We start from the raw sequence: 18,115 nt of genomic DNA, 5'->3' as shown, positions 1-18,115 counted from the left end.
GGATGATGGAGACAGACATCACCTATTGACCAGGGCCCAGGTTGTTCGCCACTCCGAATCTGGTTGCAGTGGACATTTACGTAGAGTCAGCACTTGACATTCTTAAAGACCAAAAACCCAACAAGGCTTTACATCTACTGGTGTTTCTTCCTCCCAAGTGCTGAACCTCACACTTATTCTTAGTGTAGAAACTATAACATTCTACTCTGTCTCCTACTTTTCCAAAAGCCTCTGTGTTCCAAAGGAATGTAAAAATAACAGCAGCAGGAAATCTAGTACTTCTCAAAGGGAAATCTCAGGAGCTTAGCTCAGGAGGAGGGTGTAAAGTCATCACCATTAACCTTTCAGGGGCTAGAAGGTACCTTTGGAGACTGACGACCTACAGCACAGGCCTTTCACAAATTGGTGTCTAAGGCTTTCCTTGGGGGAGATTTTAGTCGAGACTTTTCTCTGCTAAATGGTTCGTCTTCTGTTTCCTCCTTCCCTTGTCTCTACCCCTTCACCCTCAAGTCTATAATGTGGTCTTAACTCTGCATTTTCCACTAATTGGTCTTATGTCCCAGCAAAAAAATTTTGGTGCTTGTTCCTTGCCTCAGTTTCCTGTGGCTCAAGTCACACGCCTCCATTTTGGGTTTCCTACTTTGAGGGGTGGGTCAGAAACAAATGTGCCTCCGACTCCATTTGCTTCTTCAGGAGAATGTAGTCCAGTTATGGAATAGAAGCCCACTGTTTTTAAGTAAAACAGAGGAAAAAGAGTGTTTAATCTTGCTTTCAACCTGCTAGAATCAGCATGGGAAAAGACATAGAAAAGTATCAAAAATTATTGATTGATGTCAGTTCAATAAATGCAGCCTTTTTTTTTTTCCCTTAAAGCAGCTGTTTCTGTTTAACTTTTCATTTGGATTTCAGACTTATTAACTTCCTTGTGTGTGTATCCCACTTCCTTTTGTGTTAAAGAGAGAAACAAAAATGAAATGGTCTTTGAAATTTTTCTTATGATCTTTCTCAGCCATTGAAAGTTCTCCTACTGTTGAATCTAAAATGCTCTTCCCTTGCTGAAATCCTATTTTGAATAAATAAGCTGGATTGTCTTTCTGTGAAACCTCAGGAAGCTCCTTCCACTTTTCCAGTCTTCATCGAACAATGTAAACACCTTTCAAGTGAAACCCTCAATGAAAGCCTTTTATTGATTTTCATGAAACTATGGTTTCACAGGCAGTTAACTGACTGTGGGTCTTTTAACACCTATCACCTCCAAAGGGTGCTTACTTCAAAGGATGCATCATGTAAAGTGAATTTAAAACAAACCAGCAGGAGTAGTCTCTTTAAATACGCATAAAAAAGATAAGACGACACAAAGTGCTCTTGTTTGAAGAAATGGGCTCACCTCTTGTTCGTCCTCTTAGGAAATTAATTAGAACTGACCAACCAGGAAAACTGAAGAGGACCCCTGCTCTCTTTTTTGTCCCCCTGCCTCCTACCCTCCCAGCCCAACCTCAAGCCTTTTCTCAATGTGTTTCAGGGAGTTTTTTTGAATTGAGTTTTAAAACCAAAGAAGTAAGACTAATTTTCCTTAGTATCCAGAAGAACATAAATGAGTTGTTTTCAGGAATATTTTCTTAAAGTTCATAATGAAGTTGAATAATGATTGTACTGATTATTTGCCTGATTTGCCCAAATATTTATTTCTGTGAGAAGTAATTGGAAACTTTCAAAGATCTACTTAAAGGCTACTACGTATTTTAATTAAATTAGAGCGGCCAAGCCTATCTAAACATTCCCACTGAGTTTTCTTAACAGAAAGATTAACTCAAAATCTGAGTGTACATGATACATCTCAGAGATGATGGTGAAGAATATGTACATATTATATAATAAGAATATATATATAAAATAAGAAAATATAAATATTTTATATTTATATATTATATATAATTTCCATTGATATGAAGACTATGCCCTTAACCCAAGAGGACTTAAAAAAAATTAATTTGTTCCCAGAAGTGTTGAGCAATTCTGAAAAACCTGTTGAACAACCCTCAGCCCACTTGATTAACTTGGAATTTGGGTTCCCTGGGGTGTTATATAGGAGTATTTTCCTTTGTATTATTTATACCCAAAGGGCTTGCCAAGCAAATTAATAATGTGAAATGGATTAAGGGGAGAATCTTTTGAATACTGAGGTGAAAGTTTTCAAAAGCACCCATTTGAGTGCTGAAGAATCATTAGTTTTCTCTACATGCAAGATAACAGGATAACTACAAAAGATTTCTCTGGTTGCCCCAAAACATCTCCCCTAAAAATCCTGACCAGGCAACATAGTGTTAGCTTATTTGTTGTCACTACTTGAATTTGGAAAAATAAAAGCACATTTCTTTAAAAAAAAAAATTCCTCTAAGTGGGATTGGCAGAATTATATTCAATTTTCTTTCTACCTTTGGATAAAGAGATATGAAGAAAATTATCTTAAGGAGAAGTTATTTCTCTTGTCCCAAGCAAGCAGGAGGCTGGGCGGGAGGTGGGGGGGGAGCAGGGGGCTGTGGGGAACAATGACCTTAGAAGCTGCAGAGTGGGTTCAGGAGAGTGGAGCACCAAACTTTGTTTTCTAGAAGCTTTAAGACAGAGAAAAGAGTAAAGGGTGGTCGTTGAGTCAAAATGAGATTTTTGTTTGTTGTTTAATTTGGAAGAAATCTGACCATGTTTGCAGCTTGAGAATGATTCAATAGAAAGGAAAGACTGAAAATGCTTGGATGAGAGAAATCGAGGAGACAGGAGGTAATGGAATTAAGGTAGGATGAAGGTACAATGGAACCACTGGTGTTTAAAAGGAAGATGAATAACTTTTAAGTTGGGCAGCTCACGGAAGGTCAATACAGGGTTAAAAGCAATGGATTGGAGTCCCAAAGCTGCTGAGGTGCTCACCAGAACAAGGGAGTAAATCAAGAAAGAGGACTCCAGAAAGCCAGACATTCAACAGAAGACAGGAGGAAGGGGGTGGGCCAGGGTGGCAGTGATGCAATGGCAGCCTTGAGGGCTGCAGATTGCAGTAATCTGGAGAGCTCTGAGAGAAAGAAAACGCTCTTGGGAAAAATGGAATTGATACATTGTCCGACTTGGTGGATTATCTGGGAAAAATCAATTCTGGCAGATCAGATGGACAAATGGAGAAAAAATCAAGCAAGTCAAACGTAACACCAGATACTTGGTTCATGCTAGGTACTGCTTAAGTGCTTTAATGTGTATACATTTATGAATTTTTCTGATTTATTTTTTAAGTATTTTATTTATTATTGGATTTTTAAATTTTATTTTATTTTTTTTTGTTTAATTTGAGGGGAGGAGGTAATTAGGTTTATTTATTTTTTTAGAAGAGGTGCTGGGGATTGAACCCAGGGTCTTGTGCCATGCTAAGTAAGCATGCATTCTACCACTTGAACTATACCCTCCCCCTGAATCTTCCTCATTTAAAGAGGAAGAAACTGAAGTGCAGAGAGATGAAATCACTTCTTCAGAATCACAGACCTAGTAAGTAGCAAATTGATCCCAGGGTCTGGCTCCAAAGTTTCTACTCCTAACTACTAGAATATCCTGCCTCTCCAGGAAAGGGGGATTCAATTGAAAAATTCAAGTGACAAGAAAGAAATGCTATTATTATACACTATGTGGCTATGCAATGAATAATTTTTACTAGGCACAATTACATAATTGTTGATTAATTTTATGAAAACTGTGATATCATTAGATTGGCAAGATAGGAGATGGAAGTGCTCAGTGGGTTAAGCTTTCAGATCACATGGAACATAAAAGATAATACACAATATAGTCAACAGATCAGGAAATTACGGCATAAGAATATTATTTTAAAATATGGAGGTAATAAGGAAAAACTGCAAAAATAGTTGAAAGTGGTTGTCTCTGGGGAGGGGACTGAAAGGTAGGATGTGGAGAAGGAGATGCTACTTTTCATTTTATGTTTTGAAATACTTGTGACATTTAAAAAACATTGTACGTATATTAATTTCACAGAAATAAAGGAGAATGCAATTATTATAAGATGGGGGGGCACTACAGTGCTCCAGTTGTTTTTTTGTTGGTTTTTTTTTTTTTTTTTTTTTTGGCCTGGGCCCCAAATTTTTAGGTTTTTGTTTCTAAATGAATACTTTGTTGTTTACTTGTCATTGAAATTAATTGAACTTTCACTACTAGATTGAGGTTCCTAGAGACTTTGTAAGTGACAACTAGAGAAATTTATTCTTTTATATTTAAAAACCTACAGAACACATCACTCAGTTTTTTTTCCAAAGTTGGGAAAGTTTTGTGGAATTAGAATAATAAATTTTTGTTTTTAAGCCATTCTTGAGCTGGAAATTAAATTTGCAATGAAGTTTTCCAAATTCAAAGACTAAAAAAAGCAAGTGTGTGGTTATGCTTTTGTTCTTTATACGTACTTAATTTTTTTCTATTTATTTATTTATTTTTAACGTAGGTACAGGAGATTGAACCCAAAACCTCATGCATTCTAAGCTTGTGCTCTACCACTGAGCTATACCCCACCTACTATGCTTTTTTCTTTACTAACATACATATATCACTATAGTTTTCAGTTCAGGGAGTGGTGTTTTTAAACTCAGCATTGGCTTCTCCTTCCTAAAAAGGGAAAACCAGAAAAATCTTCGAATTCAAGAGGGGAAAAAAGCAAATTATAAGCTGACTATTTATAATATGTCGTATATATAAACATGTATGATTAAATTGTATACAAGGAGTGAATTTAGTTAATTTTAGAACATTTTTGTGGGGGAAATATTTCACACAGTCTGCCAAGAGCTACAGTCTTTTTGAAGCAGGTCTGTTACTGCTTGTTCCTAAAAAATCCACATCAAAAGAAATGGTCTGTAAAATTACCTACATGTTAGGAATACCTTGTACAACTATCTTTCTTGAAAAGGCCTGCAGAGTACTTAAAATAAAATTAAGGTGCCACTGTTTTATGTTATGTCTGCTGACATGAACTCTATTCTTGTTAATGACCACAGATGCAAGGGATGCTACTTACCAGACCTTAAACAGTAACCTCAGAGCCAGGAAAGGAGTAAACCTTCAGACCTGGTGTAAAGAAAAGAGTGTTGCCAACTATTTTAGTTCTACAGGGAACAAGCCATCAGCCACTGATGCAGCCCAGTGACAGTGCGCCCTGAAAGGACATCAGGCTGGAAGAAAACAGGAAGCATTCTTCTTTTTGTCCCTGGATAGTTAAGATGCATATCTAAGGAATAATTTCATGATTCTTCCATCTTCCCATTCACAGAAAAGTCTTAAAACAATTAACTTGAGATGTCTGTTCTTTGTGATTAGCAGTAATCTTTTTATGTTTGACTACATGTTTGTTTTTTTTTTCCAGTAAAAATTTCATATATATCCTGGCTCTTCCCTAATCTCTTTGCAGAAGTTCCTCAGAGCTCCCTGAGAGGCTGTCTCCTGGGATATGCTTCACAGTAATGTCCCCTAATAAAACTTAGTTCACAACTTTTACGTTGTGCGTTTTTCTTTCAGTTGACAATCCCCACATTCCTTTGAGTTATTCCAGCAGGGAGAAGGAATCAGCCTGTATAGATTATTTCTTAACATCTTTTTAATCCGTTTATTAATACTCCTCAGGGCAACTATTTAGTCAGTGCTTATGAAGGCCAGTCCCTGTACTGCATGGTCTGTAGGAGTGAGTTTAACGCACCATTGGTCCTAGTTTTGCAGATGATAAAACTGAGGCCCAGAGGTCACCCAGCCAGTTCTTGGTGGAGTTAAAATTTACAACTTTATGGCTCTAGAAGCTCAGGCTTTTTGGGTACTGTGGGCAAAGTCTACAAATCTTCCGGTTATTAAGTCATGTTCTCTCTTTTCAAGGCTAATGTTAATATAGTCACTGAGTCCTCCCACACTGACAGTGATTTGGCAAAAAGAGCACAGGTTTCAGGAGACGTGGATCCTACTACCAGCCTGTAATCCAGTGGCACCTGGTGAGGGTTCTCATCTTCCTAAGCCTCAATTTCCCTAAAAGATGAGGAGACCTCATGGTCCCACCTGGCTCAAACTTGTGTAGGAGTCACATCTTCCCTTTCCCCAGAAGCTGCCTGGCTCTTCCCAGCGGGTTGAAAACTCTTGGCACCCAAGTAGTCTCCCACGGCGAGAAGTGAGGCCAGAGTGACCACTTGAATGAACCTCACTAGACAGTCTTTGTGAGATCCTCGGCTTCTGATGAGTCACAGGCCGCCACCGAGCAGGTGGCTGTAGTGGTCTGGCACTGTTTATGCTGGGTTTTTTTTATTATTATTATTTTATTACTATTTTAAAAATTTTAGTTAGCACCAACTATCATTACTTTCCATGGCTTGAGTAGGGCCTGCTCCATTATTTCTCTTCCTCTAAATGCTTGCACCTGAGATTCTAGGAGATTTTTTTTGTTACCGACCTGGCCCTTGGACTCTTTAATCAATAGAAATTGATAACAGGCAAGGTGAGAATTCAGACAAGGCTTAATTGGGGCTTAGCTGCAGCACCAGGGAGCAAAGGCGAGAAATAGGTATCCTTGCTTGCTTTGGAGGGAAGTTGTCTGGGTCCTTAAATGGGGTAACAATGAGGGTGGATCTGTGGGTTTGGCAGGAATTTCTTAGGTGGTCTCTCCACCCCCTTGGTGTACAGGGATCATGTGCAGTACCCTGCTTTTGCTCAGGGCATTTCAAACACTTGTAGTTTGTTTGTGGCCTTTTTGTATCCTGTTGCTCAAAATTGCCCCAACTGTTTGTGCATGCTTCCAGTTACTTTTAGTCACTTAGGATTTCTTTGTATCCTGTTGCTCAAGGAGCCATTTGTCCACGTGCAAGCACTGTGGTAAGGGATCCCAGGGGCCAGCCTGTCTCGATTATAGGAGATTCTGTGCAGCTCATAACCCAAGGACTGGTTCCCACGTGACTTTCCTCTTAGTGTCCACCTCCTAAACTGCTCCCAAAGACACTGCTTTGCCAAAAGCTCAAGGTCAAGTCAACCCCAGTATTGCTTCTTCAGCTTTGCTGTTAAGCTTTGGGCAAGTTATTTAACGTGTCTTGGCTTCATATGCCTCATTTCTAAAATATGTACAGGAATGTTTACTTTAAGGAGTAAAAGGATCTGGAGCAACGTCTGCGCTTGCGTAAATTCCGCTTACTGGGGAAGTGGCCGTGATGAGAGCAGATTTGGGTAGGGAGAAAAACTATGGGCGCCCTCTGCCTTCCGCATGGAACAAATATTGGGGACCCTTTTGTAGCGGAGTCGGATGAGGGGAAACAGAAATGCAAACTGAGTCCTTGGGCCGGAATCCGTCTTCAGGGTTGGAGAGGAGAGGTTGGAACATAGACCAATATCCAGGAAAGTACAGAAAGGGCTTCCCCGGGACCTCCCAAAATGCTGGGGTAACGTCAGGCAGAACATGTCTGGCAGAATATCCCAAGTGCCCAGGAATTCGAAGAAGTGTGGGCAGAGGGAATTTTTCCAAAAGTTAAGTTTATTTTGGCAAATGAGGGAGATTAAGGGATTTCGGAAAACAGGGATCCCGTGGATACCACAGTTTGGCGAGAGGCAGAGCGCAGAGCACAGACTAGCACCCGGAGGTCCCCACTGCGCCGGTTCAGTGCAGGGCACTCGGAACAGCTCACTAATGACTCCAAGCTTCTCTGGAGTCGGTAACCAGCTCTTTCGCCAGAGCCGGGGATGAGGGGCGCCGCGCCCTCCTCGGCCTGGGACCTCCGGCTAAGGAATCCGGCACTGCCGGGCCAAGCCGGGCCGGGCCGGGCCGGCCCATCGACGGGCGGACTTCGCAGTCCAGCGCAGCACCGGGAAGTTATCACCACCGCCAGCCGCCTGACGCCAGCGGAAGTGAGAGCCCAGGAGGAGCCTGCTCCCCGGCGCGGCGCCCGGGAAGGGGCGGGCGCGGCTCGAGGGGGCGGGCGGGGCGGGGCCGCGGCGGGGCGGGGTTTGGCCGCGGTTGTTTTCACCCAGGCCGCGGTGCCTCGCGCTCTGCTGGGGCTACGCAGTGTGGAGGCGTGAGTGAGTTCGGAGAGGGACGCTCGAGGCCGGAGGGAGCCAGGAGGGCCGGAGGGAAGCTGGGAGCAGGCGAACGCGCCCGTGGTGGTCGGCTGTCGTGATGTCGGCGCAGTGCTGTGCGGGCCAGGTGAGCGAGGGGGAGACAGATAGGAGAGCCGGCCAGGAGCCTAGGCACCGCAGGCTGCCCGGGGTGCGCTCCACAGCGCCGCCGCCGAAACTGGGGCGAGTGACTACGGGCCGCCCGGGTGAGTGACTCAGGCCCCAGCGCAGCGCTCAGCCGTCGGGGAAACCCTGTGCCGCGGGCAGGCGGAGGGACACGGGGAAGCCCTAGAGGCGTTAGGTCTTAGGAACGTCACTTAGGGAGAGGCATGCAGGGCTTGAGCAGAGGATCTCGACTGCTTTCTGGAGCGTGTCGGCTCCTCCGGAGTATGAGTGTGCGTTGCTGAGCTCCGTAGCCCCCCGGCTTTGCCATCCCGATGTACCCAGGAAAAGACGTGGGTTTGGGCAATGTCTCCTCTTCCTGAACGAAACTCGGGTCGTATGGCCCAGGCAGGTTGCGCTTGACATCTCGCAAGGCTCTAGAGCATTGGCTCTGTTCCTTCGAAAACGTCTAGAAGCCTGTTTTCCAAATCACAGTGCTCAGGTCTGGGCGCGGGGAAATCTCAGCTCCGCTTCCTGAGTTTCCCGACCCAACCCTGGCTGGACAGATACTTGGCTGCCTGGGTAGAGCGTGAGCCTTCCTGTCCCTCCTTTCACCTAAACTTGCCTGAACCTGTTTTGTAACTCTCGCCTGTTAAACTCTTGATATTTGAAAGCACACGTCCGCTTGCGATAGGCGGCGTCTACTGGTTAGTAGTGCATCAGGGCAGAATTAGTAGGTTTTAACCCTTTAATGCTGATTTCACTCCTTCCTGGACAGTTAGAAAAAAAGTAGGTAAAACCTTGCGGACGTCGCGCTCCCTCTTTCCTAGCCATATTAATGATCAGCATTTCTGTACTGAGTTTCAGTGGTGCGTTTTCGCAAATGAGTCTAACTCCGGAGGGCGTTCAGGTACCGGGCTGTTCTTGCTTCCTAATACATTTCAGCTTTGCTACAATCGAGGCCAGTCTGTAAGTGATGCAGGGGTTAAGCTGTGGGTTTCTGTAACCCGCCAATTATACTAGAAGATAATCTGTCCTCTTTTGAGTGGCCATGTGAAGTTATTACTTGGTTTTTGAGGTCTAATACTGTACTTGGCATACATTCAAGCTGGCCTTTTCAGAGATGAGGAAATTGAGGTTTTTAACTTTGAGGTAGAATGACTTGCCCAGAGTTAAGCAGGGCGATAGAGAGGGCGCTTAACACTTTCTCAAGGCTTTGGAGACCAGGGTGGACCTGAAAAGGCTATTTTCAGAATGTTAGGAATCTCAAGAAAGCTTTGCAAATCCTTTATTGTTGTTTTGAGAGAGTTCCAATTTGATGTGACGCTTCATTGTATAGTGATAACATTACGGATAGTTCGGGGCACCTGTCCTCCAGTCCCTTGAAAGCCCCTGGAGGGTTTTTGTGGCTCCTAGCAGCTAATTTAGAGCTCTGAAAATATTGCCAGTACTCAAGTGGGTCTTGTAAAAGAATTATTGGTATGGTTGATATCTTGGCAGGATTTAATGACTTGTTTCTAAAATCCCCTTCTCAGGACTTTGGAAAGAACCAAATCCTGGCTGTTCATCACAGGAAAGTTAACTTCTGCTTTCTTCTGGACTGCTTGAGGCTTCACTGTGGTGGGTCTCAACCCAGGGAGGGGGTGATGACCATATGCTTTCAAGTGGATGGGGCTGTTAAGAAATTTACATTTAAAAAAACACAGCACTGTCAGAAGCTATCTGAGTCTAGGAAACCTTAAGAAAAAATTTTTTTCAGCACCTGTGACTTTTTACTTACAGCACTTCTGACATAAATGTATGGGGGTTTGATTTTTTTGTTTTTTGGGTTTTTTTTTCCCCTCCCACCAATCAATTTCCCAACTCTCCAGATACTAATTGGATATACAGCAATTTGATTTAATTCTCACACTACTTGGAGTTAGTATCCCACAGGTTGAGTGTATAATCCCACAAAACTGCCCCGGCCCCCCACTCCCCAGTCTTCAGCTGCCAATCACCAGACTCCTGGGCCTCCTATACCTGGGACAAAGACCAAGTATATATTTCTGATTATATTGCAATATCACAGCACCTACTTACTATGTGCCAAGAGCTGGAGATGTGGCAGTGAACTAGACAAGCATCTCCTCTGCCCTCAGTGGTCAGTTTAGTTGTTGGGCTGGTGGAGGAGGGCAGCATTTCATAGCATGTAAACAGTGAAACAGTGAGTACTGGTACTGTAACAGGTCCTGGTGGCACAGCTGCTTTGGATAGGGTTGTTGGGGAAGTCTGGGAAGATGCTTGTGGAACTGAGACTGATCTAGGAGGAGAGGTGCCCCTGTCAGGGGTAGGATAAGGAGCTTTCCAGGGTGTTTGAGGAATAGAAGTGAGTCCAGGGTGGCTAGAGTGTCATAGATGAGGTAAGAGAAGTGGGAAATTTGACCAGGGACTGTCAGTCACCGTGGGAGTTAGGGTTTTTATTCCTGTTTCATTGAGAGGCTGTTGGAGGATTTTAAGCTGGTGAAAACTGTGGTTTGACTTACAGGCAGCAGATCACTTTGGGTGCTCTGACTTGACTGTATCAGGGACTAGAGTGGAGGCAGGGAGAACAGTCAGAGCTGTCCATTCAGTGAACTTTTTTTCAATTAAAAAATTTTATTAATTTTTTTGGAGGGGAAGTAATTAAATTTACTTACTTATTTTTAGAGGGAGGCACTGAGGATTGAACCCAAGACCTTGTGTATGTTAAGCATGCTCTCTACCACTTGAGCCAAACACCATCCCCCACCCCGATCAGTGAATATTTCTGACTGCCTCCTCCTGGGCTAGAGCAGTGTTGCAGGCTTCAGCAGTGAACCAAAGTCCTTTCTGATGGTGCTGGAATCCTGGCAGTCTGCTGTTGCCGTCAGCCAGGAAGGAGTGTGGTACCTTAATTTAGGCCGTGGTAGTGCTTACAGTGGGATGTTGTTGGCTTCTGGGCATATTTTAGAGGTAGAGCTGGACTTGTGCATGGGTTAGTAGTGGGGTGTGAGAATGAGGGAGATTCTGTTTATGGCCTGAGCAACTGGATACATGGTGGTGCCATTTACTGAGGTGAGGTGGGGGGCTTGACGGGAGGAGGACATTTGGCAAGGGAAACCCATAGTTTTCTTTTGGCTTTGTTACATATGAGATGCCTATTATAAATTAAATGGAGATGGCAAATAACTGGTTGGATATTTAAGCCGGGAGAAGTTTAATGTTGGAGATAGAAATTTTGGAGACTTTAACTGAGAACATTAGAAGCAATGTGTAACCGAGAAAAGAGCCTGGGCTCAGGTCTGGGTTCAAATTGGGAAATCGGGACACTGAGGGCTGGTGTGACTGTGCACATGTTACTTAGCCTCTGTCAACCTCAGTTTTTCCTCATCTGTTGAATGGGTGTTGATAATGTTGATAATCCTTCCTGGAGTTATTATGAGGATTACATGTGATAACAGACAAAAAGTCTCTAGTACAGGGTTTGGCACAGAATAAGGAACCCCCAAAATCTTAGAGGCTATTACCTACCTGCACTTGGATAGTTTCCAGGTCATTTTATCTTTGCAGTGACTGTGATATACACTTAGACTTTGCTTGGGCTGTTGGCTAATGGATGCCAATGGAAGCAGAGATTACAGGAGAGTGGTCACTGAACACCTGGGAACCCAGCACTGTTCCCAGGCCCCTGGGCACGGGGTGATAAACACAGAGCCTCCTTGCTCTCCTGCAACTTAAAGGCTAGTTGGGTCTGGAAGTGTGGGGAAAGCTACAGAAAATGACAGGACACCCTGTATAGGTGAAATGAGATGTGTGATTAGAAAATCTAGACACCCCTTTCAAGGCAGCTTGAGAATAAGGCTTGTCAGGGTTTATTCCGGGCAAATGTAAGCATTAATGATAATAATGACAATAGTTGAAGTTTATTTCATGCCCACAAGTGTGCTGTTTTTAACATACATTGTATCATGCATTCTTCACAACAACCCTATGGGGTAGGTAATGTCCTAATTGGCCTCCTTTCACAGGTGAGGCCACTGATGTGCAGAGAAGTAAATTAACTTGATTAATGTTACATGGTGGTGGAGCCGGGCCTTCAACTTTTGTCCTCCTGACTCGAGTTGGAGCTCTGAGAGACTGCGATTCCTTATTATTCTTGTTACAGTATAAATACAGGATGCAGGACTGTTGCTCATTGTTGTTGCAATGGCCCTAAGGCAGTTTTGGGATACACAGCTGTGAGGCTGTCTTGGTAGATGTTGGTGGTTGCCAGGACTTATGGGTGGGTGAGGCTTAGCTTCTTCCCCACAGCCTGGTCCAGGTTATAAAGACAGCATGTCTCAGGCCAGATTCAGCCACTTGTGTGGCCACTCATCTGCAGGCGGGCAGTCAGGCACGGAAGAGTCCTGCAGCCTGATTTATGGCTTCACAAATTTGCCCTCGGTGCTCCGACACACAGCTGGAATGTTCACGTGAGGCAGCTGTGACAACCTTCTAGAAGGCAGAACTTGACCAAGACTGCAGGAACAGCAGGACCTAGGGGATGGATCAAGCCCACTTCACCTCTCTCAGGCAGACGACCCACTCTGTCCTTGTAGCCAGTTCATGAAATGGCAGGAATGCCCAGCCCAGGGTGTTTCCAGCCAGATTGTATTACTTGATCCCTGAGTTTTTCCCCAGTGGAAGCCCATTTCTAACATTTGTTCAATGACAAAGCCACAGAATGCCACCAGGGACAATCCGTTGTCGAAGATAATAAAGCCAGACATTAGTTAAAGCAATGAAAACAGATTTTATTCCATAACCACTCACTAACAATAGAAAAGAGCCAAGCTTCGTTCTGATGTGCACAGGTCACTGGGAGTTTTAAAGGGTAGAGGAGGGAGGGAGCCCAAGTAGAGTGAGGGAAATGAGGTGTAATGGTACAGAGGGGTGTTCGGCTCGGGTGTATGTGATGAAGCCAGCTGGGTCTGCTAGCTAGAGAGTTAGACTCTGTCCTGATGATTACATTGCAAAGAAATGGCATTTCCATCCTTGAGAAAGGCACTCCAGAGTTGTAGGAAACCTGTATATCTGTCCCTCTTCTCAGGGGCAGAAGGAGTCACAGTTGTAAGCCTTAGTAAATGCTCTTAAGAAAGGATGGTCTGGGCCCATCTTAGGTCTTGGCTCCAACAAACACATTTCTTTTTACAGCCTGGAGCTTTTCCAGAAAACTCAAAAGGCAGAAGGCAGTGGGGTCATCCAGGCATGCAGCCTTAGGCTGCTTAGAAGCCATGATAAAGTTTGGTCAGATCTCCTCACATGGGCGTTTGGGCAGAATTGCTACGTGCTGAGAGTTCTTGGAGTTTTCACCATTTCTCGTCATTATGCTGATTAACAAAACCTGGGGTCATCAGTGTCAGAGGTAACCAAAGCCTAAGCAGGATGCTTTTAGAGTGTAGCCTCTGTTAAGTGTTGGTTGGAATGGGACTTCGTCATCAGGGCATCTGATCATCTCTAGATGGTAGCTTAAAACAGACACACAGACAGACACACACTGTCCACAAAGACTTCTTTAGAAAGTAAATTACACACCACATAAAGGTACTGATTTCCCTGAGATGTCCTTCCTTTTTCTTTATACAACTCAATTTTCTGCTTTCAAGTCCAAGCTCAAGAAGTATTTTCCTCAGTAATGACCTTCCCTTTACTTTGAGAGTTCACGTAGATCTTGCACCCAGACCTGTCCGCACCACCTAGTACTTGGTCATATGATGTACTAGAATCGTCTCCTGGTTGCTGCATGAATGCGTCTTCTCTCTCCTCCTAGACAGAGTACATAGTATGACCTAGCTGAACCCTCTGTTGAGTGTTTTTTGGTTACAAAACTCTCCCTCCCCACCCCCAGCAGCTCTTTGTTTATAGTGATTAGGAATGTTAAGTCCTTATTACATCACTTGTTGCTTCCACCCTTGGAAGGGATCCAGGCACAAAGGTTCATTCTTTCCATGACTGATGCTTTTTTGGACAGTTTGGGGGTATTTGTGAAATACATGTCATCACCCAGAGAGAACCATATATTGATATTTTATAACAGTCACTCACACTTAATATATGTGATTTTACTTTGCAGAGTTGGGATTATGTTGTAAGTGCTATGTTTGATTCTACTCTTTTTGCTGAATTATGGGGTGGCCAAGCGGGTTTTTCAAGGGCATCAGCCACTCATTTGCAGCTGTGTTTTCTGGGCTTACACTCAGATGTAGGTAGTCCTCTCCCTTTAAACATGGCAGTTTTTCCAGAGGTGTTAAGTAAAAGTAAATATGTGAAAGTCAGTTAATAGGCTTATGTGTTAATAGTGTGTGTGTGTGTGTGTGTGTGTGTGTTTCAATTCCCAAAAGACTGAAAATAATGAAGGAAATCCTAACTTCACTCCCTTTAGATGCCATTGACAATATAGTTCAACCATTTTCAGCATCTTTAACTTGGGCCTTTTTTTTTTTTTTTACAGTCACTTACACGAATGGATGGTATCTGAGTCACCATTTTCCTGCTGTATGAAGGTGCTCGTCTGTGTTTCAGTTGCATTAAGTTTGAGTCCTGTGCTTGTCACTAGTATTGGCGGTTTTATTTTTCTATTCATTTTACAAAATGCTGGCAAGATGCAGTCAAATGGCTACATCATTGCTCTGCCTACTGACAAAGGTGGTGATTCGGCTGATGTTGAATTGTTGGCTCATGAGGCTCCCTGGGGAGCTGCAAGAGAGAGAGTGGTTTGGAGTATCTCTGTGTAGTTAGCCAAGTTCAGGTTGTTGGAAAGATGTCTGTCAGTGATCTTGAACAGTAAAGAGAGTGAAGGTTGCCACTGTAGGTAGAGAATCAACTTGAAGTTTGCTTAGGCAGATTTGTTTTCTTGGGCAGCTTTATAGCTGACCTGGGCGAGCTGACAAATAGCTTTGGGCTGTGGCAAGTCTGAATGGGATTTGCTCTGCTGGGAGGGCTGCGTGCGGGAGGGCCTGTCTGTAGGGAGTAGAAGGCAACCTCTGACTCATCTCTCTGCTGATGAGATAAAAGGTAACACCTCCTTCCCCAGTGCTTGCTTCCCACCCCTGTTTTCTGTATGAACATTGCCTCTAGATTTCCCAGAGATATTGAATATCTGGGAGTGAGTCAGCTGTGAGACTTGGAAGCTTACTTTTCAGTTTCCCAGGTGTTTTAATGTCGAGTGCCATTTAGAAGCCCTAGAAAGGATAGAGCAGTAATGATGGCATCGGCTGTTTGTATTTCACAGCAGAATGTGGCCAGTTCATCTATGATAATTTGACGTTAAAAAGGAAGTCCTCATATAACACGGTATGTCTGCAGAACTAGCCATTGGACACAACTGCATTTTATCCTTTGACTAAGCTTCTTTCCGTGTCTTTCATCGTAATTGTTCTCTCAGTGTCCTAAGTTAAGCAGCATTGCTAGCGAATTGTCATTCTGTATTGCTCTTGTTAGTTGAATTTAGGATTGAGATTGGATGCTGGGGGCAGTATCGATCAAGTTACTCACCTAAACCACCTTGATTGTCCCTAATGATCAGGTTTTCCAAAGTACATCAGCTTTTGCAACCCTTGTTAAAATGCATTTTAAAACCTTTCCACTGGGGATGTCTTCTTTTCTCACTTGTGTATTAATGATATTTTAAAAGATTTTAGAACATAATCTGGGGGTCAGTGTAGCGTGTGGGTAGGAAATTCAAATAGTGGGTTGGTTGATTACATCAAACATCTGTTTGAATTTTAAAGGAAACAGGATTTTACTTTTGGCTTTTCTTCTGTAGTTTGCCTTGGGAGATTAAAGTTGAGCTGATGTGTAAGGAAAACAGCTGTTATGGAAAAACTTATTTAGGGTGAGTTTTTATCACAGAATAAATTCTGAAACAATTTGTGGGTCTGAAGTAAGGTTAAAGTATATAGTGATTAGACAGCATTTTCCCCCTCATGAAAACTGTCTAGTCAAAACAAAAGTAGGAAAAACACATAACACAACCCCTTAAATCTTATTTATGCAAAGATAACTGGGAGAGATGGAAAACCAGATTAATGTTTGTTTAAGTATAGTTTTTTTATAAACTGGCCAACTGTACTTTGAAACAAAGCCCACGAGGTCCTTTTGGGATTTATTTTCCAGTTTCTGTTCTCAGTAATTTAACGGAGGGCTGAGTCACCTAATGCTCTGATCCTTAGCATGTGCAGTTCACCAAAACTGGGGAAGAGTTCAGTCTTTTGTTCGTGACTCCCTGCTTATTGAACTCCTCCGGTGGTGATCTCAAACGACAGTATTTTGTAACCATAGTAATGAAACTGTTCTCTGTAATAAGACTCTATGTCATCATGAATTTTTTTCGGCTTTGGTAGCATTATTCCTAAGGACCCTAGGGTGTTGTTGACTTATTTCATTTGCTATTTAAAAAAAAAAAGCTAACAACCCTTAAAGCAATATGTCAATTGATAGATCTTCACTGAGTACCTAGTGTAATATAGACCAAAGGCAGCAACTAGGCTTGACATTAAAGCTTGGGAACAACTGGAGGATTGATGTTGGATGTCGTTGAGTATAAGATTTCTGCGGGGGGCTGATGGAGGTTGGTGTACCTCAGCTTCAGACCTTTCATGCCTGAGAAAGGGAAGGAAGCGGGGGGGCGGGGGGGGTTGGTGGGGGATGGGCCTACCCAGGGGAGCATGTGGAGAGCTGGGTCCCCGGGAATGGGCTCTAGGGGTTCCAGGCAGCCCTGCAGTCATACACTTGTCCGTGTGTATTCTGAATGCTTTTCCTAGAAGAGGGTCCTTACCATTTCTCAGCTTCTCAAAGGAATCTTCTGATCTGGGAAAAAACCCAGATGTAGCCTCAGAAGGGAAAGACCAACAGTGGAGACATCTACATTTAAAAGGCAGACATTTCCTGTAGCAAACAGGAAAGAAAGAAAATTAACTGAGGATTAAGTGAGGGTACCTCCTGCCTGGAGGAGAAAGAGCCTAGGGGTGGGAGGGCCTAGGAGCTGGGGGAAACTGCTGGCTTGGTCAAGTTCTTCTTACTAAAGTTAGTGAGAGGGAAACTAAGAATTCTAGGGTGAGGGGTTTGACAGCCTTGGTTTCCAGGGAGCAGAAGCTCCAGCACTGTGAGTTGGGGAGTAGAGGGGAGCTGACAAAGTGAAACCAGGAAGGGTTGGTTATTAGGTTTGAAGAACCGTGGCAATGGAAGGGGAGGTCCAGTAACTAGTGGGGGATCTGGGGATTTCAGTGCAATGTGGTTTGGAGTTAATTTTAGGGAGGTATCTGAACAGGTTACCAAGGTGAAGGAGGAGCAGGTTATACCTGAGCAGATTTGAAGCTGGCCTGTGATGGGTGGTGGAGAAGTTTGGACACTTCCTGTCTCCAAACTGCAGGATGCTAAAGTTCTTTCACTCTAAGTTGCTGTGACCTACCAAAATTTATTGCAGAGGTAACCCCCATACCCTTGATGTTTCTCTTCCTTCTCCTTCAACCCCACCTCCCCTCTTTTTTCTGTTTCAGTTTGTTGAATCTAATCTGTGATTTTATTCTTTGGAAGATTCTGGAGAGGCAGGTCTAGTTCTGGAGAGATCCAGATTTTGCTGTTTATGTGGTGATTTATGAGACAAATTGTGGAATCAGAGAAACTTTTGGAAGAGACTTTAAAAGGCGTCCCTTGTACTCCCCCATTTGAACCTTACGTGTCTTTTTAAAATGCCCCTCTTAATTGTACATCTGATATGTTTGAGCCTCTCCACTGTTGGGAAGTTCACTAGTTTTTAAGTTCCCAGTTTTTAAGTTTTCTGAGCCTTGGTTTCTTTGTTCATCAAATGGGGGAAGTCTGTGTCTTGCCTCCTTATGATTGTTGAGAGGGATGATGACAGACA

At 43.5% G+C, this 18,115-nt stretch overlaps 1 protein-coding gene across 2 annotated transcripts in view; it reads left to right on the top strand.

The window, feature by feature from the left end:
* SERINC5 (serine incorporator 5) overlaps positions 1-18,115 on the top strand; it is a 131,158-nt gene that overhangs the window by 35,416 nt on the left and 77,627 nt on the right. Inside the window, exon 1 of one of the 2 annotated variants that reach the window (XM_014560927.2) lies at positions 8,022-8,200. The exons of the other annotated variant lie outside the window; for it this stretch is intronic. Within the exon in view, the coding sequence (XP_014416413.1) occupies positions 8,174-8,200 (27 nt within the window). The 5' untranslated portion in view covers positions 8,022-8,173. Of the gene's footprint in view, positions 1-8,021; positions 8,201-18,115 lie in introns of those variants that run through there. 2 annotated transcript variants of the gene reach the window in all.

Source organism: Camelus ferus, chromosome 3 (genome assembly GCF_009834535.1).
Source record: "Camelus ferus isolate YT-003-E chromosome 3, BCGSAC_Cfer_1.0, whole genome shotgun sequence".
NCBI classification, from domain to species: domain Eukaryota; kingdom Metazoa; phylum Chordata; class Mammalia; order Artiodactyla; family Camelidae; genus Camelus; species Camelus ferus.
The sequence above is the reverse complement of the archived record's forward strand: the minus strand, read 5'-3'. Positions and strand labels throughout refer to the sequence as shown.